A 19300-nucleotide genomic window follows, 5' to 3' on the forward strand; every position below is an offset into this window, starting at 1 on the left:
TAATTCCCCCTTCAAGAGTCAAGAGTATGATAACACCTCTTCCCTTAAAGACTTGTTTCACCTTGAGGATTTCAACCTTTGATGGGTACCTAACACATTGTTAATTTCATAAAATATTTAAAAAAAGGGAGGCCACTACTACATTAACACCTATCCATCTCTCTCTAGCCTAGGAATCCTTAGCCTAACAAGTAAAAATAAATTTTATAAGGGTTTTCTTACTTAATGAAGAATAAAGACTTTGCACCATGAGAACCACAATGCCACCCTTGGGAACCAACAGTAACAAGCCAAAACCAAGTAAGTACGTCTTGGTGATATAAGTAAAACCACTCTAGTTCTTCTTAAATTTTTTTTTTTTTGGAGTAAATATATATACACACTAGCAAGTCCCAGCTGAAAATGGTATTTCAAGGGGAACCTGGGAAATGTGTTATTTTGTTTTTCTAAAATTTAGCTACAGTACTCTGCCCATGCAAGCCTTGCAGTAGAATCTCTTTATCTAGTTATCTGTTGACAATGCAAGTCGAGGGATCAGTGTATCCTGATCTCTTCAAATTGACTTAATCACCAACATGAATAAGGCGCTGAGATGTTGAAAAGACAAATAGATTCCTCTTTCACTTGCAACCTGGAAGGCATAGAATTTGAAATATAACATTCTATCCCCACTTCAGTGAGTAAACATTTAACTCTTTTAAGACTCTTATTTTGGTGTGCATCATTATCCCTCTACCAGCAACAGTAAATGTACCAATAAGACCATTAAATTAATCCCACATTGAGATGCTGTCAAAAGTAAACTTAACTTATTCACGGATAAATCTTCTAAAAAAATGATTTAATTTATATAATGCTCTCTGCTAGTAATCAGAAGAGAAGTCAGGGTGCCTCTATTCAATAATATCAACTAATAACTAAAATTTAATTCAAAAAGTTAGAGGCGTCCAGGATTATCTTATGATTACCTTACCACTTGTATCTGGCTCTGCTATATAAATGATCTAGCTTTTGAAATTCACTACAAGGTTCATGCAAAGTTTCATTGATATCTCTTCACACAAGCTACTTCAATTACATCACGTTATCTCTTACTTTAAAACCAACAAATTCTAAGTAAACTATATTAATGGAATATATTCTCTAGCAAAAATATTCTTATTGTCCCACAAAACAAGAGTTTACCAGAAATTACACCTTCAACATTACATTTGAAGAGAATCCATGCTTGTGCTCCAGCATAACAGTTATACCAGTGGAGGCAGGCCCTTTGGAGTCATACATCAACAAAAGAATAAAAGTTCCAAATTCTTAGATATCAACCATCTTGACATTTGGTATGACAAATTACCAATATACACACATACATACATACATATATATATATATATATATATATATATATATATATATATATATATATATATATATTCTCTCTTACTCCAAGCATCCAGGTTTAAAGAAACATAAGCCAACTACGATTTAATTATATGCTATCACCAAGTTTGCCTGCCAATTGGTGCACACTGGCAACACCAACTGAAGAATACAGGAAAACATGGTTTAAGAGCTGAATTATTAAACTCAAATCACCTACATGAAATGTATTTGCACTTACATTTTCATCGATCTCTATGCTGTATCTACTAGACTTATATTAACTTTACTCACTTTAACACAATCACCTTATATAAGCATACAATAAAGTGAGGAGGCTTATTTACACCCAGTAAAATGGTTTTGACACCATTGTCTGCGTACATCTCAGGAAATTTTAATTTTGCTTTTTAATATACAATTCTCCTAATTTTATCAACAAATCAGTAGATTAACGTTTATTAGAAATGAAAATACAATGAAACCCAGATATCCATTTTTTTTTAAATTGAGGAAAAAATCTTAGTTGCATATAGCAACACCTAAAGTGACACAGCTAGCAAATATAACCACAATAAAAACAGAAGATGGATCTCCAAAGTCATCAGAAAAATATATAATTAGAACCCAGAAATACTGTGAAAGGTAGAGTATAACAGCGATTGTGATTGTGATTTCAATGGATAAAAAAACAAGTTAAATCAAAGATCAGAAACTCCATAAAAACAATTACCACTAACCCAACTATGAAAACAAATAAATGTTGCAGTGGTTCTAGAAGTAGACTTAGTCTTTGAATTCTATTAATAAATCTCTATTGTTTAAGGAGTTGATCTATTCTTTAGCACAATCCTACAAACACAGTGGAGTGCCTTTTATTTCTAGTTTCTGTTACTGTAAGACTATAAATAGCCCCATCCATATTCAATAATATAAGTGAGTTTTTCCTCCCAGTTTAACAACTCTGTTTTACCAACATTAACATCTGGTATCAGAGCCAGAAACCACAAATTGTACCCACATCTCAATCATGTCTTCAAAAAATAACTTTGTGCAGCTGGCTATTCCTCGGCTTGATGGGCATTATGAGCATTGGAGCATGCTCATGGAAAATTTCCTTTGATCCAAGGAATATTGGCACATCGTAGAAGATGGAGTTTTCGAAGAGGATGCAACCCTCACAGATGCAGAACGGAAGGTGCTAGTTGACCAGAAATTGAAAGATTTAAAAGCCAAGAACTACTTATTCCAGGCCATTGATCGCACCATCCTAGAAACCATTTTGACCAAAGACAAGGCCAAGGGAATTTGGGACTCGTTGAAGCAAAAGTATCAAGGGAATGCTCGAGTCAAGCGTGCACAACTTCAGACTCTTCGCAAAGATTTTGAAGTTCTGCACATGAAAGAAAATGAATCTGTCAATGTTTTTTTTGCTCGTACTCTCACAATTACTAACAATATGCACAGTCTTGGTGAAAAGATGAGCGACGTTACTGTGAATGAAAAGATTTTGCACTCTATGTCATCCAAGTTTGACTATGGTCTGCTCCATTGAGGAATCCAAGGATTTGGATCATATGAGTATTGACGAATTGCAAAGTAGCCTCCAGGTACATGAACAGCGAATGTCTAGTCATGTCATTGAAGAACAAGCATTGAAAATTGTTCACAAGGAACATTCTGATAGTCCTGGACGTGGACGTAGTGCTGCGCGTGGAAGAGGACGTGGACGTGGTAGACAAGGTATGAACAAAGCTCTTGTTGAGTGCTATTATTGTCATGATTTTGGTCACTTTCGGAATGAGTGTCCAAATAAACACAAAGAGCTCAGCTATGGGAAGGAGGACTCCAAAGCCCATTTTGCTGAAACGACAGAGACGGAAGAGCTTCTTCTCATAGCTTATGTTAATGATGATCGAGATGATGAGGAAACTATCTGGTTCCTGGACTCTGGTTGCAGCAACCATATGTGTGGAAGGAAAAAGTTATTTTCACACCTTGATGAGACATTTCGCAAATCCGTTCAACTTGGCAATAATTCAAGTCTTCGAGTCATGGGGAAAGGACAAATCCATATGCAAGTTAACAACCTTGCACACGTTGTCACAAAGGTATTTTACATACCTGATTTGAAAAATAATCTTTTGAGTATTGGCCAATTGCAGGAGAAAGGATTAGTTATCCTAGTTCAACACAACAAGTGTAAAGTTTTTCATCCAGAGAAAAGACTCATCATTGCAACCACTATGTCACACAATCAGATGTTTGTTATTCGAGCCACTATCACTCTATCAGATCAACCAGTTCAGCCATGTTTTCATATTTTTTCTCAAAGTCCAGATCATTTGTGGCATTGTCGTTATGGGCATTTGAGTCTTGGTGGTCTCAAAACACTTTATCACAAACAGATGGTCAAGGGTTTGCCGCAATTGAAGAGTTCCAGCCTTTTCTGTGAAGATTGTTTAATAGGTAAACAACACAGAAATTCTTTTCCACAAGAAAGCACTTGGAGATCCTCACAAATTCTTCAACTTGTCCATGCCGATATTTGTGGACCTATTTCTCCAATATCTAACAATAACAAAAGGTATCTCTTGACCTTTATTGATGATTTTAGTCGAAAAACCTGGATATTTTTCTTGACAGAAAAATCAGAGGCCTTTGAAGTATTCAAGCTTTTCAAAACTAAGGTTGAAACAACCAAGAACACATCCATTCGAGGTCTACGTACAGATAGGGGTGGAGAGTTTAATTCCAATGAATTCAATGAGTTTTGCATGGCCAACGGAATTCGAAGTCAACTGACTACAACATATACTCTTCAACAAAATGGAGTGGCGGAGCATAAGAACCGCACGATCGTGGAAATGGTTCGCAGTATGCTTTCATGCAAACAAGTGCCTAAGACATTTTGGCCTGAGGCAGCAAATTAGACAGTGCATGTTCTCAATCAAAGTCCCACACTTGCTGTGCGAAATCAAACACCGGAAGAGGCCTGGAGTGGCACTAAACCCTCGGTTGATCACTTTCGCATATTTGGATTTCTCGCTTATGCTCACATTCCAGATGTCAAACGCACAAAATTGGATGACAAGAGTTTGAAGCGTGTCCTTCTAGGTGTTAGTGAAGAATCCAAGGCGTATCGATTATATGATCCCTTATCAAATAAAATTGTGATAAGTCGTGACGTTGTTTTCAATGAAAATGGACACTGGTCATGGACAGAAACACATGGTGCTATTATTCATGCTTCACTTGATTTGGAGGAAGAGCATATAAATTCATTTGATCAAGGTGTTGTTGAAAATACAACGCCTCTTGCCTCTAAAAATCCAATTGATCGAGACACTCCTCAAACTCTTGTTCACTCACCTGACCATGTAGCAGTCTATTTACTTGATGATGTAGCAGTAAGACGATCTCGTCGTCTACCACTTTGGATGTGTGATTATGATAGTGGCGCTGGTCTTTCAGAGGAAGAACAAGATGATAACTTTGCTATGTATATTGATGAAGATCCTCTAACTTTTTTTGATGCAGTTCATAGTGACAAGTGGCGACCTGCCATGGATGACAAAATTGTTGCCATTCAAAAAAACAGTACCTAGGAGTTGACAAACCTGCCTGAAAGAGCAAACACAATTGGAGTTAAATGGGTGTTTAAGACAAAGTTGAATGAGCATGGCGAAATAGACAAATACAAGGCACGTCTTGTCGCCAAAGGCTACACCCAACAACATGGCATTGATTATTATGAAGTTTTTGCTCTCGTAGCCCGTTTAGACACTATTCGGCTTATCCTTGCCATTGCAGCTCAAGAAGCATGGCCACTCTACCAATTAGATGTCAAATCTGCTTTTCTTCATAGAGAGCTTGACGATGAGGTATATGTCGACCAGCCACCTAGATATGAAGTCAGAGGTGCAAAACACAAAGTATATCGACTTCACAAGGCGCTGTATGGTTTGAAGCAAGCACCTCGGGCATGGTATAGCAAAATTCGAAGGTTATTTCTTGAAAGAAGGCTTTAAAAAATGTCCATATGAACACACCTTGTTTCTCAAACACACCTCCACTGAATTTGACATGACTGATTTGGGCAAAATGAGGTATTTTCTTGGTTTAGAGGTATTGCAACAGGACAATGGGATTTTCTTATGTCAACAAAAGTATGCTCGTGACACCCTAGAGAGATTTCATATGGCTGATTGCAACTCAGTCCACAATCCAATTGTACCTGGATCAAAATTGATGAAGGATCTCACGGGTGAGCATGTGGACTACACTTTGTATCAACAGCTCATAGGGAGCTTGATGTATCTTACCTCCATTAGGTTGGATCTTATGTTTGTTGTTAGTCTTCTGAGTCGCTATATGTCTCATCCTACTGCACTACATCTTTAAGCAGCTAAACGTGTGCTACGGTATATCAAAGGAACTCTTGAATTTGGTGTGTTCTATCGCTAGGGAGGGAATCATCAGCTTGTAAGGTATTCTGATAGTGATTATAGAGGGGATGTCGACGATAGGAAGAGCACATCTGGCTTTTTATTCTTATTAAGCTCAGGTGTAGTTTCTTGGTCCTCTCGCAAGCAACCAATTATCACTCTTTCAACTACTGAAGTTGAGTTTCTTGCTGTCGCCTCTTGTGCATGTCAGGCTATTTGGTTACGAAGGATTATGGAGCAACTTGGTCATAAACAGCCTTCTGCAACTATGATTTATTGTGACAATAGCTCAACAATTAAGGTTTCTCGCAATCTAGTTATGCATGGTCGAAGTAAGCATATTGATGTTCGTTTTCATTTTTTGCGTGATCTTACTCGAGATGAAGTAGTCAAGCCAGAATACTGTCAAACTCAAGAACAACTGGCAGATCTCATGACCAAGCCGCTAAAGCTGGATGCTTTTGAGAGGATACGGGCACTGATGGGTATTTGCAAGAATCCAAAAATAAACTAATCTGTTATCAGTTTAAGAGAGGGTTTGTTGTAGTGGTTCTAGAAGTAGACTTAGTCTTTGAATTCTGTTAATAAATCTCTATTGTTTAGGGAGTTGATCTATTCTTTAGCACAATCCCACAAACATAGTGGAGTGCCTTTTATTTCTAGTTTCTGTTACTGTAAGACTATAAATAGCCCTATCCATATTCAATAATATAAGTGAGTTTTTCCTCCCAGTTTAACAACTCTGTTTTACCAACATTAACAATAAATCGAGGAGAGATTGCGATAATCAAATGCAAAAAGCGCCAGAATGTCAGAGTGAGAAAGAGCGCGCGCTTGTAATTAGGGCGTAATTTGAAAATTTTAAAACTTGTAGACCTGACCAAGGCCTCTCAACGATTTTCTCTTACTCCCTCTGATTAATTAAACCTCTAATTAGATGTTTTAGTATTTTATAATTGGCCAAAAACTGTTCCCACCCAAGGTTTGGTGTATAGCCACCCTCTCACCTACAAGTTTTCACAAATCTAAATATTCACTATCCTATTAAAATTTTCTGTTAAAATTAATCGTAAAACTATAATTTAACAAAATAAATTAAAAAAATTAAAATTTTTTCTCATTTTTCTCTTTAGTTTAAAAAACTAATAATTTTTCCTGATTTAAAGTCTAAAAAGTTGTATTTTCTCTCTTAAAGTTTTTTTTTTTTTCAATCACCACTTTCTAACAACTGCTTCATTCCAACCTTTGCACCATCTCCCTCTCCAGTGGTTTTCAAGTGTGGAAACTATCTAAAATCTAATCAAAATAGTCAAACGATGTCATACAAATTTGTGCAACATTGTGCGGATTTGTCCATTGGTCGAATAACACACAAACATGACACACACAGTTATGCGTTGTTTGATTGATGTACAAACAGTCAGACGATGCATAAATCTGTGTAACATTATCCTACTATTTCGCTTGAATTTTGGGTGGTTTCTACACTGGAAAACCATCGAGGAGGGAGATGATGCGAAAGTCAACCATCAGTCGGAACAGAGTGATTGCTAGAAAGTAGTAACTAAAAAAAATCAAACCCTAAAGGGGGAATACAACTTTTCAAATTTTGAATGAGAATAATTGTTAGTTTTTTAAACTAAGGGAAAAAATAAAATTTTAGTTTTTATTAGATTTTTTATTAAATAATAGTTTTACTTTTAATTCTAATAAAAAATTTTAAAGGATAGATATTTAAATTTTTAAAATTTTATATATAAAAGTTAAAAAATACATTAAACCTTAGATGAGAATAATTCTTTTGGCCTTTATAATTTACACATTGATGTTGATAATTTTAACCAATGAATTAGGAAAAAAAAAAAGTTGGGATAAGTGGCATTTTTTTCTATCACATTACAAAACTGTGTTTTTCTTCCTTCCCTTTTTTTTTTTTTTTAGGCCAAAAATTTATTCTCACCTAAAGTTTAGTATAATTTTAAACTTTCATTTACAAAATTTTAAAAACCCAAATATTTATCTGTCATCTAATTTTTATTAAAATTTTTAGTTAGATATAAAGATAAAATTATTATTTTAATAATAATATTAAAAAATATATAATTTTATTTCATTTTTCATTTCTAAGTTTTAAAAACTGATAATTTCATTATTTTCTCTTCATTGATGAAGGGAGACGAGGACGATTCATTCTTTTCCGTTGATAGATGAAAACAATAAATTTTCATCTTCGTTTGCCTATGAAGAGAGAAAGCCAACAATACTTTAAAATGGGAAGAGGAGATCATCAAAGATGAAGATATTGACTAAAAAGGTAAAGAAAATTACCCTAGGTTTGGGAGGAGACAATGTCACTTTTTAAAAGTAAAAAAATTTAGACAGGGGTAAAGTTGTCATTTTTAAAATCTGAAAAATGAGATAAAATTATATATTTATAATATTATTATTAAAATAATGATTTTACTCTTATATCAAACATAGAATTTTAACATAAATTAGATAACAAGTAAATATTTAAATTTTTGAAACTTTACAAATAAAAGTTCCAAAATACACTAAACCTAAGTGGGAATAATTCTTTTAGCCTTTTTTAAATTTGTCAGTGGAAGGGATCACATTTTTAAGGTTTCTTATTTCAGCCTCGTCAAAAAAAAAATGTTTAATTCAAAAATGATAATGCAATCCTTTCAAATATTATTATCTTTATATTTTTTAACATTTTTAGAAAAACCCCCATAGTATTCATAAATCACTAAGCATCCTCTCATTTTAATAGTTTGATAAAAAAGTTGATTTTTATAAGTGGTTAACTCCGTAAATAATAACAAATAAAATTATATGTACAAATAAATTATATAAATTAAAAATAATTTGTGATTAAGTAATATAATTTTTTTTTTCACTTCTATTATCTCAATTTTTATAGATAAATTTATATAATTTATTTATATATTTAATAGTATTTTATATTTAAATTAAAATTATCCAACCACGTAAGAATAAATCACTATTAATATACAAATTGATATCTATTATTAGTTAAACATAATTTCATTGACTCTTACAAGTCGTTTGGTTAAAAGATTTTTTATTACTTACATTACTTTATTTGGTTATATTACTTTGTTTAGTTAATCTAATTACCACTTCCACCTTAATTATTAAAAGATTATAAAAATAATCTTGATTTTATTATAATTATATTTTTATTTATTAATTTTTTAAAACAAAAATAACATAATAAAATAAATTCATTTTCAATTAATATAATAATTAATATAAAATAATTTAAAATAATTATATCTAAAAATACTTAAGTAAAATAACATATAAGAATTATTTTATTCCCTTTAAGGCCAAAAAACTATTTTCCACTCAAGGTATGTTGTTTTCCCAAGTTTATCCCCGTTAACTTTGAAAATTCTATTTATCCACCCATGATCAGTTAAAATTAACGGTTTCATGGGTAAAATCATTATTTTGTCTGTATTATGAAAAATAAACTTAATTTTGATTTTATTTTCCCCCTTAACCCTTAAAAACTAACAATTTCTTTAATCCAAGTTTTAAAAAATTACATTTTCCCCCTAGGGTTTTCAATTTTCGGAGTTAGTTTTTCGGCACTGTTTCTTCCTCTCCGACAACCTCTAGGTAACTTTTCTTCCTCTCTGGCACGGCCTTCTTTCGGTAATTGTCCTGGGCGCTGTCATCGATGAAGATGAGTCGTCTTAGTCTTTGACGAAGACGAGGTCTTCGTCAACGATGAAGACACCTCATCGACGAAGAGTCTTCGTCGTCTCTAGACAAAGACGATTCGTCTTCAGACAAAGAAGATTCGCCTTCGTCGACTCATCTTCATCTTGACGAAGACGAGTCGACAACCGTGCCCAGGATAATCGTAGGAAAAAGGTCGCGTCGGAGAGAAAGAAGAGTCGCCTGGAGGTCGTCGAAGACGAAGAAATGGCTCTAGAAAACTAACTTTAAAAAATTGAAAACCCTAAGGGGGAAAATATTATTTTTTAAAACTTAGGTTGAAAGTAGTTTTTGAAATTTTACAGGAGAAAATGAGATAAATTTTTCAGGGGCTAGGGTTTCGTTAAATTTAACAACTCATGAGTAAGTAAATTATATTTTCAAAATTAATGAAGAGAAACTTGAGAAAAACACATACTTTATGTGGGAAATAGTCTTTTGACCTTTCTTTTAACCAAAAATAATAATTATTTATAACTACCAAATTTTATCAAATATAGTAATATTTTATACTCAATACTCTTTTTGAGTAATTTATCTCAAAAATAATCTTTCAATTTTGATAATAAAATATTATTCAAACTAAATGCCTCTTTAAGATAAGACTATATACATTAATAAGTAAAAATGAGTATTAATTTATACACTATAAAAGAGTTATCCCTATCTAATCAGATACTACTTAATCTGTAACTCAAAATCTCTGTAACATTATGAAATCATTATTAGTACCACTGTAGGAATTAACAATAACCCAGCTCTCATATGAAATTATTTACATTAAAACTGAAATAAGATGAAATCTGTATCAATATGGCCAATCCACTGTTATTCGTATAAGTCTTTTCTTTTTCAAAGGAAACAAAAATACAGTTTATATTCCACACAAGTACATTGCAGCAAGTCATTTCAATCCATACAGAAACAAAATACGTTCTTAGTTATCCTATAGAGCTCATCACTTTGGCCAACCGGGAATTTTTTAACTTATAGCTGAAGCCTGGAAATTCTCCAAACTCTCAACAATCAACAAAGAAATGAAGTACCCACCTTTTCTTCCCAAAAGTTAACTGCAGGGTGAGAAAGACGACCAAAAAATAATCAAATCGACACTATTCATGACATCTTCCCTGTGTAGAACTGCTCAAATTTGAAAATGATGCTGCTTCTAATGTAAGAGCCCACTCAACCACCGCACCTACTTCATATTGTTTATATTCGATAGGCAGGGAAAAAAGTGCATGATCACAAATGAAGAAGCCTTACATTTCCGAATGCTACAGAACTTGCAGGGATTACAATCCAGTGGTTGGACTCTCCTCCATCGGGCTACATGAAAGGATACTAGATAATTAGGCAATGGAACCCAACAAAAGATCTGTCAAGCAAATCAATAACCAAAAAGGGGTATAAAAATTTGAAATAAATATAAAGAAGTGGAAAAGAAAATAATAAAATTACATATACAAACATTTCTTACTAATTTATCTATACAAACTAATGTGTCGCACGTGATTGATAATATGAGTACACTTTTTCTTTTATTTAAAAATCACTAAATAATATACTGTCATATCAATTTGTATGAATAAATTAATAAGAAATATTTATACATACAATATTACTCAATAGGAAAAGTGGGGATAGAGGAGAGACAAGGATCTTAAACACCCAATTTCAATTTCGTTAAAAACTTAGCTTCACATTTTCTATGAAGCTACCCGTTAGACCAATAATACCAAAGATCTTAAATGGCATAAAATTTGAATTTGGTTGATAGTGAAATTGAATCTATTTTAAAAGGTGCATTCAAACAATAAGCAATAGATGACTAGAGAGGAAGAATGTAAATTTACCAAGTTGCGGAACTTCGGCATTGATCCACAAACACAATTGACGCAAACATTATCATATATCCAAATCATCATCTGGGTCCTCATCTGAATCTGGCATCTCATCATCTGAATCACGGAAATATATTATCTGACCCTTGCCAGAGTTCCCATCTGTTTGCAAACTCTGAGTTGAAACGAGTGTATCCTCATTGAGAGACCTTCGACCATCATAAATTTGTACAGGTTCACCATTTCCTGAAGCAAAGAAAATTTGAAAATGAAAGTTTTTAACATAAAATAGTCAAGAAAGGATAAATGAGAATAACAGAAAATAATAATCCTTCCAGTTATTAAAATGAAAGATTGCATAAAAGCTTATGATCATTTACAAACAAGAAATTGAATTTGATATTCATCTTATATTTTCCAATACCTTGGTGCTCAAATGGAAGCACAACCTTAGCCCTTTCAGTTTGCTCTTTCTCTGATAGGTGAAGATTGAACTGCACCTGTTAAATAAAAACACCAATATCAAGTAACATGTCAAAAATAAGCATATCAAGGTTCATTCTTGCATATCTATTCTTATCAACATATTCATTTCAGAGTGCATGCGTATATATGCACAAAATGTTACTTTATTATTTTTCTCTTTCCCTTTCTGTCTGCTCTTACACTAATAAGTTTATAACCAGTTTCTGGTTGGCCAATAAAGTCCTAAAAAATTTTATCTTTTGCAGCCATGCCTGCCAAAACATTGTAGCTTCTGTGCACAGCATAAAAGAGAGAACAGGAAAGAGAATGCAAAATTATCCTCTAAAATCAAGATAAAACTTATACAAATGACCTTTGGCAAAAGGCGTTGATTGATTATTTCATCTTCAGACAACAAAACAGGTGTAAAGCTGATGCCTGACAGCTCCACAAGTAATTCTTCACACTAGAAACAAGATTGCATGAAAATTTATATCAGTTTCCTCTCCAAGAGTAGCATAAAAACCTCCTCAAAGAAGTTAAGAGACAAAAATATCACCATAACTCGAACACGTCCGTTCCTTCGCTTGAACCGAACATTAAACCTTCCTTTCCTAAGGTTCTGCTCAAGCAATGAGAGGTTCTCTAAATCACCTCTGTGTGCAGTCATAGATCTTGTAAATGGTTCCAGGCTGGCAACAATTGAGGATAAATACTCAAGAACATTGGTGACCCTGGCTTCATGAAGATCTGAATGTAACAACCAAAAGATACTAGAAACTTGACCTGAAACCATAGAAAAATGGAGAAAAATCACTCAGAACAAACATGTACAACACAGACTACAAACTTCAGAGACTTCCATAAGTCATGGGCATTTCATTTATATACAGTTGCACACCAAAAATAAATATCAGATTATTGAATTGAAGATTAGAGGACCTGACTATTAGGTTTTCATTTTTTGATGGCTAATCATTTGACTTAAGAGACTACAACACCAGCATAGCAGAACTTTTTTTTAATTTTAAATTAAGTTAGCAGAAAAACCAATTGATGCAATCAAAAAGTAACAAATCGCTAAACTAATAGACAGGAATTTTACAAGATTTGTTCATGTTCACAGTAGATCACAAAATCAAGTATATACCATGGCTACGAAGGTTGCTTAGAAGGCCTGCAACTGATGTGATGGATGCATGTCTTAACATTTCACTTACCTGGCAAAATTGTTGAGATTCTATCACAAACAAGTAGAGAAAGAAGTGTAGAAGACAAAAGGTAGAAACCAACATCATATTATATTACACAAACATGAAAGCTGAGACAAAACTGAGAAAAGAGGAAAAAGGCATGACATCACAATTGAACTCCATAATGGTAAATTTACTTCTAAAATTTGTTTTCAAAATTAAAGGTAACTTTGAACCATCAGGGAAAAAATAAATCAAAAACTAACTTTCACCAGACAATAGTATATTACTGATGATATGAACCTTCCAAATTCAAACTTAAAACTTTATTGCGCATAAGATTTGCAGTATCACAAAAGTTCCAAATCCAAGATAGTATGATGTTGTATGTAATCATTTTAAACATGACTTTTCACTTAAAATAATGCAAACTTCACCAGATATTCTAAAAGGAAAGCAATTAACAAAAAAGAAAAGAAATACATACTAGTATATAAGCTCCCTGACATGATCATTAATTTTAAAGAAGAAAACAAGTCAACTTGAAAATCACAGAATCAGTGATTAGGTTTAAAAAACCATTGAGAGAAAAAAGGATACAATCTCATAATATCTTTAATGATAATCTACACGATCATTGGAATTTCAAACAATAATAAATAAACCAACAGTTTTTTTTTTTTTTTTGAAAATTCAAAAATCCCTTGACCTCTCATTCTTGATTACTAGGTTCTAAACAGAGGATATTTACAGTCCTTGCAACCTTGGTGACCACAAAACTTTTAGGATATAATATTTCAAGTAATTGACCCCAAGGGGATATAACTACTCAACCTCTTAGTTGACAGACACAGGCTTAATGTGATATTAACTTTTAAAATGATGAGTGATGTTTAATTGATTGTTTGCCTAGTTACTAGCTTCATGAGTTATCCTAATCTTAGATACTGTATGAATGTGCCTTATAACTAATTAATTTTTGGCTGTTTTACCAGCAAACTTTCATTCCATTCTAAAACGGTATCAATCTTAATTGCCAAGTCCTACAATTCTTTTTCACTGTCAACCATGTGGCATACATGGTTATCTTAAAGTCATGAGAAATAACTGCTTTAAGTATAAATCAAGAGGTTTTCATGGATTTCAAAAGTCATGTGATGATGCCCAGCTTGTCTAGAAAGAGAAAATAAAAAGCACTACATTAGTACATGTTCACCAACTAATGAATTAAATAAAATGTGACATACTTCTTCCCAGTTCCCACTGCTCCTGAGAAACACTGTCAAAACAAAATCTCATCGACAAATTTCAAAAAGCGGTTGCTTCCAAAACGTGAGGCCTACCTTGCACGTACTCTCATAATATCTTTACTTCTCTATAATATTATTAATTTTTAAATAAGAAACTGCATATGGCACCCTCATAATCTCTACGTTTGCATTGGCTAGATGTATGGAAGCTTCCTTGAAACACCTCAAGAAAGGGATATGACACATAGAATTCACATTAAAATCCAAATCCTTCTACATGTTTGTTACTCAATAAGCTGCTTCAGCATATCATAGTAGAACATAATATTCCTCAACATAGAATTTAACTTACGATTCAAATTACTAAATTATATTGCCATGAAAATGACATAGAAAGCAACTAAACATCCCAAGCATAAAATAAATCGGAACACAATAGAAAGATCACTTGAAGTTAAAGAAACCTTTCAGGAGTATGAGATACAGAATTACCAAATCAATGGCAACAGTAAAACGACCTTTCCCTTGTCCAACCAATACTGCAACAAAAAGACAAATTTTCACAAAAATAAAACCCTAGAACCCAATTTTTTATCTTCATCAATGTGATTCAATTATCTAAAGTGAGTTTCGCACTTGCAACCAAACAAACATAAAAAGATAAAACAAAGCAATTACCTTTACCCAATTCAATAATTGAAGAGTACAAGTTATCTAAATCTCTCACGTCCTTACAAGAAGTAGACAAGACGGAAGTTTCCTGAGAAAGATCCTCAATGTTTAACTTAACTTTCCAACCAAGCGGATCCGTGTAACAATCCAATATCTGAATCCTGTTAACAAAATATGAGTTCACAATCCCCATAACATCAATAAAGCAACCAAATGCCAATGACTACCAAATAATTTTTCATTTTAGACTTTGCAGAAACAAAAAAATTATACTAAAAAAATTGTCCCAACTCCTGTAATACTATTAATCCCGAGACCTCTGCTAACAAACAAAAAGAAAAGAAAAATAAATTATTAATAAGTATTAAATAGTGGAATCATTCACCATTTATGAGCTGTAGTGACGTCAATCCCTCCTCCCTTCAACAAATCCACGTAAAACGACGGGCTCCGACAAAAGCCAACGATAACGATACCTCTGCTATCACAGTAAAAAAAATGATGAATTAAAATTTGACAATTTTTGCACTGAAACCAAACAGAAAAGAAGAAAGGAAACGCGTTTCAGGAGGGAGAATGGGAGAGACCGTGACTGAGATTTTCCCGCCAAAATATAGTTGGAGAGCTGAGTGAGCACGTGAGTGAAGACATCGAGACCGAACGGTGTAGCTATAGAATCCTTAATAGTGAGAGCAGGGGCGTGTTCTCCTTCTAAGCCTCCGTCACGAAGCGTCCTGCAGATAGTGTCAGCCATGGTTGATGAGTCACTGAATACAGTTACAGTAACGAAAACAAAAACCCTAGTTTTGCAAATAATTTGGGTATTTTGCAGAAAAGGGCTCCGTACTTTTAATAATTACCTCATTGGGATGGAAGTTTCGAGTTTTACTGTTTTTAACCAGAAAGTTTTAAAACGGGAGATATAGGGTCGCTTTAAAATCAAGATCACAATTGAATTTTCGTATCCTTTAGCTTTACACATTCTATGCAATAGTTAAGTCAAGGGAAACTTCTACTTTGAATCAAATAATAAAACGGAAACGGACTTGAAAGGAATAGACCAACTTTTGGGGGTCAAAATTCATTTTCAATTTTGAAATCTCACGCTCTCACCCTTGCACAGCCAAAACTCACAACCTGTGTACTGTTTACTGATTAAAAATCTATTGATTTCATTCAATTTCGACATAAAAATTGGCAAAAAAAAAAGCTTAGTAAATTGTTTTTTACCATGTTTAATAGTTTATTACGTAGAGATTTAAACATTTTTAGTATAAAAATAGAGTAATTTAGAGTTTCAACAGTTAATATTTTTGTGTGAAATGGTTAGAATCCTTTACAAATTTGATGAAATTCGATAATTATTTTGTATTAAAATAAATTTAGGATCAATTGGTATTTAAATCATAATTAAAAACAATAGTTTTAATATGAAACTTGTATGATAGATTTAATTATCATATATGATTCGTAATTACCATGTGAATCATGCATGATGGTCTAGGTTAAGGATAGAGCTTTTTTTATTTTTTTTTAACCACTTGTGACTTATGTGGTGGGGGTTTTCTTGCTCTTTTTAAGTACATGGAGGGTGTTTAAAGAAGACTCATATGTGTGACCCACATGATGGCCCTTTTTGGTTAAGGGGGCTTTTAGTTATTTTTTATTGCACGTATTTTATTCAAACGTGTGACGCGCGTGGTGGAGGCTTTTTCATATTTTTCAATTTGAGGTTTTTTGATATTTTTAATTTAAAACTTTTTGAGGTGTAGTCTTCAAATGTTTGGTTTTTTTTTTTTTAAATAAAGTGTGTGTTATGAAAATTAACTTTTTTTTTTTGGAAAAATCTTGCTTCGAGACACATTAGAAAGAGAAATGCAACATTCGGTGATCATAGATTTTCCTAGGAATGTCACATTAAAACGTAAGTAACTAAAAATTTTCAAGACAAAATGTACAAATATAATTTTATATAATATCAATTTACTTTTTATATGGGTAAATTATAAATTTAAGGGCTTGGGGTTTTCTTGTTTACGTGGTTTTAGGGTTTCAAATTTTAAAAGTTTATAGTTTTGTAATTTACAATATCAGTTAATACATAATATGATAAAATATCAACTTATCCCCACATTATAAAATATTAATTTACCCCATATGAAAAAACATCAATTTAGCCTCTACATGATAAATATCTAGCACACCCATTCCAAAGATTTTATATGAATCATCTCTATAACTAGATTTGAGCTAAGCCGAGCTTGAGCTCGATTTGATTTATATGAAACTGAGTTTGAACTCATTTCAACTGAGTTTGAACTCATTTCAAATGAGTTCGACCTCATTTTGTTTTAAAATAGTTGAGTTCGAATTGAGCTTTTAACTAACTTGTTATTAAAACGATACAATTTTAGTGTATATTGATCAAAACGACATCATTTTACATCAAAAATTTTAAGCTCATGAGTTGGACAAGCTAAACACTTTAAAGCTCGAATAGAGCTCGAAAATGTTGAACTTTCAGACTTGAACTCAAACTCGTTTAAACTTAACTCGTTTTAGATTTTTTTAAACTAAGTTTAAGCTTAAATTTAAACAAATTTGATTTGAATATAACTCTAATCGTCTCTAACGATAAAAAATATATTCTTAAAAAAATTTCTATTAAATTTAAAAAATATCATTACACCCTTATATGATAAGATATAAATTTACCCCCACTTAATAAATATTCATGACACCCATTTCGAAGTTATCCTATATTTCCTAATTAACATTGCAATATATACTCTTAAAGAAAAATCGATGTCAAATTTGACTATGATTTGCTTTTGTTGATCAAAACTTAATGTTGATATGAAAGACCTGGTGGGTATCCATTGAACACCTTAAAAGTTGATCAATTTTGTTTAAACCCTTTAAATTGTGGTGATTTTTCAATTTTCCTAACAAGTGTTTATATTTGCAAATTTTGATATATAATTTATGTATTTAAATAATATGTTATTATTTTATTTTTAATTTAAAATCATACTAATTATGTGATAATAATTACATATTATAATTTATAGTATTAATTATAAAAGATATTTAAAAATATAAAAAAATTTAAATAACACATCACAATCTTTGAGAAAATGACAAATATCTTCTAAATTTAAAAGTTTTTCAAATATAATTTTATTATGTTATTATTTTTTAAAAAAATATATCAATTTAAATTAATAATATATATAATATAATATGATATATATTATATAAATTTAATATAATTTTATTATATTTATCAATATTTTAATTGTACAAAATACTTCTTTGAAAAAGTAATTAATTATTAATTACGTATACAAATCAGAGTGGCTTTTCACACGAAACCGCCTTCCTCATAAAGAGAAAACTTACACTTTGCGTGGGTTGCAGTTGCGCAACGTGGGCCTGCCCATGCCCCATTCTCCCGGAACTTCTCGTGGATAAAATTCATCACCAACCTTTTTCGAAAAAATAAAATTACGTCACAGAACCTATCACATCCTGCCACGTACAAAACAACGTGTCTTCTGCTAAATTAATGGCACAAAGAGATTCCACTTTCTTTCATGATGTGACACAATTTCTTCGGTCTTCATGATCAACGGTGATGGGGACCATGCAAAAGTAACTGCCCAACCTACGCCGTAACAGACAAGCTCCACCGACTACTTAACGTAACGGCCATCAACGAAAAACCAAAACCGTCACGTTTCACACGTGAAATGCAAGAAAGTCGCTGGTTGTCATAACAAACTCCGTCACTTGACGTGTTTTTCTAAAATTATTTTTTTAATAATTTATTTTTCTCGGGATTTAATTTAAAGTAAATTTAGGCGTAATACAATTCAAAGCTGAAGCTGGAATTGTCAATGACTTTGGAGCTACCTTCGATAATTACTCGGTAAAACCTAATTAATTAAAAACAGAAGAATTATTTCAACCCAATGATTAGTGTATTTTTAAATTTTTATTTATAAAGTTTTTGAAAATTTAAATATTTATTAAAAATTTTTATTAATAATAAATATAAAACCGTCATTTATTATTAATATAAAATTATATTATATTATATTTTTTAATTTAAAAAATTAATAATTTTTTTTTTTAAGTTTAAAAATTGTATTTTTTCTCTAGAGTTTGATTTTTTCAGTTTTAAAGACTTCTCTAAGAAGGTCATCGACTAGTCTTTCTTCATGATTTTTAATATGAAAACCATCAAAAATTCATCCGAAATAATTGATCTATATATTGTGTGTCACTTGACGACT

At 32.2% G+C, this 19300-nt stretch overlaps 1 protein-coding gene across 2 annotated transcripts; it reads right to left on the reverse strand.

The window, feature by feature from the left end:
* Window positions 1-10339: 10339 nt before the first annotated feature.
* On the reverse strand, window positions 10340-15789 carry LOC123198186 (elongator complex protein 5). 2 transcript variants are annotated; one of them, XM_044612840.1, is made up of 10 exons: window positions 15590-15789; window positions 15388-15480; window positions 15009-15163; window positions 14823-14869; window positions 13038-13107; window positions 12447-12673; window positions 12261-12353; window positions 11847-11922; window positions 11435-11668; window positions 10340-10956 (listed from the first exon to the last, which is right to left on the reverse strand). In XM_044612840.1, exons 1-9 carry the CDS (start codon window positions 15754-15756, stop codon window positions 11487-11489), a joined length of 1110 nt encoding a protein of 369 aa, XP_044468775.1. In that variant the 5' UTR covers window positions 15757-15789; the 3' UTR covers window positions 10340-10956; window positions 11435-11486. The 2 variants fall into 2 exon arrangements, with proteins under 2 accessions (XP_044468775.1, XP_044468774.1); XM_044612839.1 differs by having other exon boundaries at window positions 10340-10907; window positions 15590-15788.
* Between the last annotated feature and the right edge of the window lie 3511 nt (window positions 15790-19300).

This window comes from Mangifera indica, chromosome 15 (assembly GCF_011075055.1).
Source record: "Mangifera indica cultivar Alphonso chromosome 15, CATAS_Mindica_2.1, whole genome shotgun sequence".
NCBI lineage: Eukaryota > Viridiplantae > Streptophyta > Magnoliopsida > Sapindales > Anacardiaceae > Mangifera > Mangifera indica.

Coding starts and splice junctions, on each gene's coding strand:
- LOC123198186 (XM_044612840.1), bottom strand. CDS start 15,756: ATGGCTGACACTATCTGCAGGACGCTTCGTGACGGAGGCTTAGAAGGA. Junction 13,108..14,822: donor TTACTGTTGCCATTGATTTG/GTAATTCTGTAT, acceptor CAATTTTGCCAG/GTAAGTGAAATGTTAAGACA. Junction 12,354..12,446: donor ACGGACGTGTTCGAGTTATG/GTGATATTTTTG, acceptor TCTTGTTTCTAG/TGTGAAGAATTACTTGTGGA.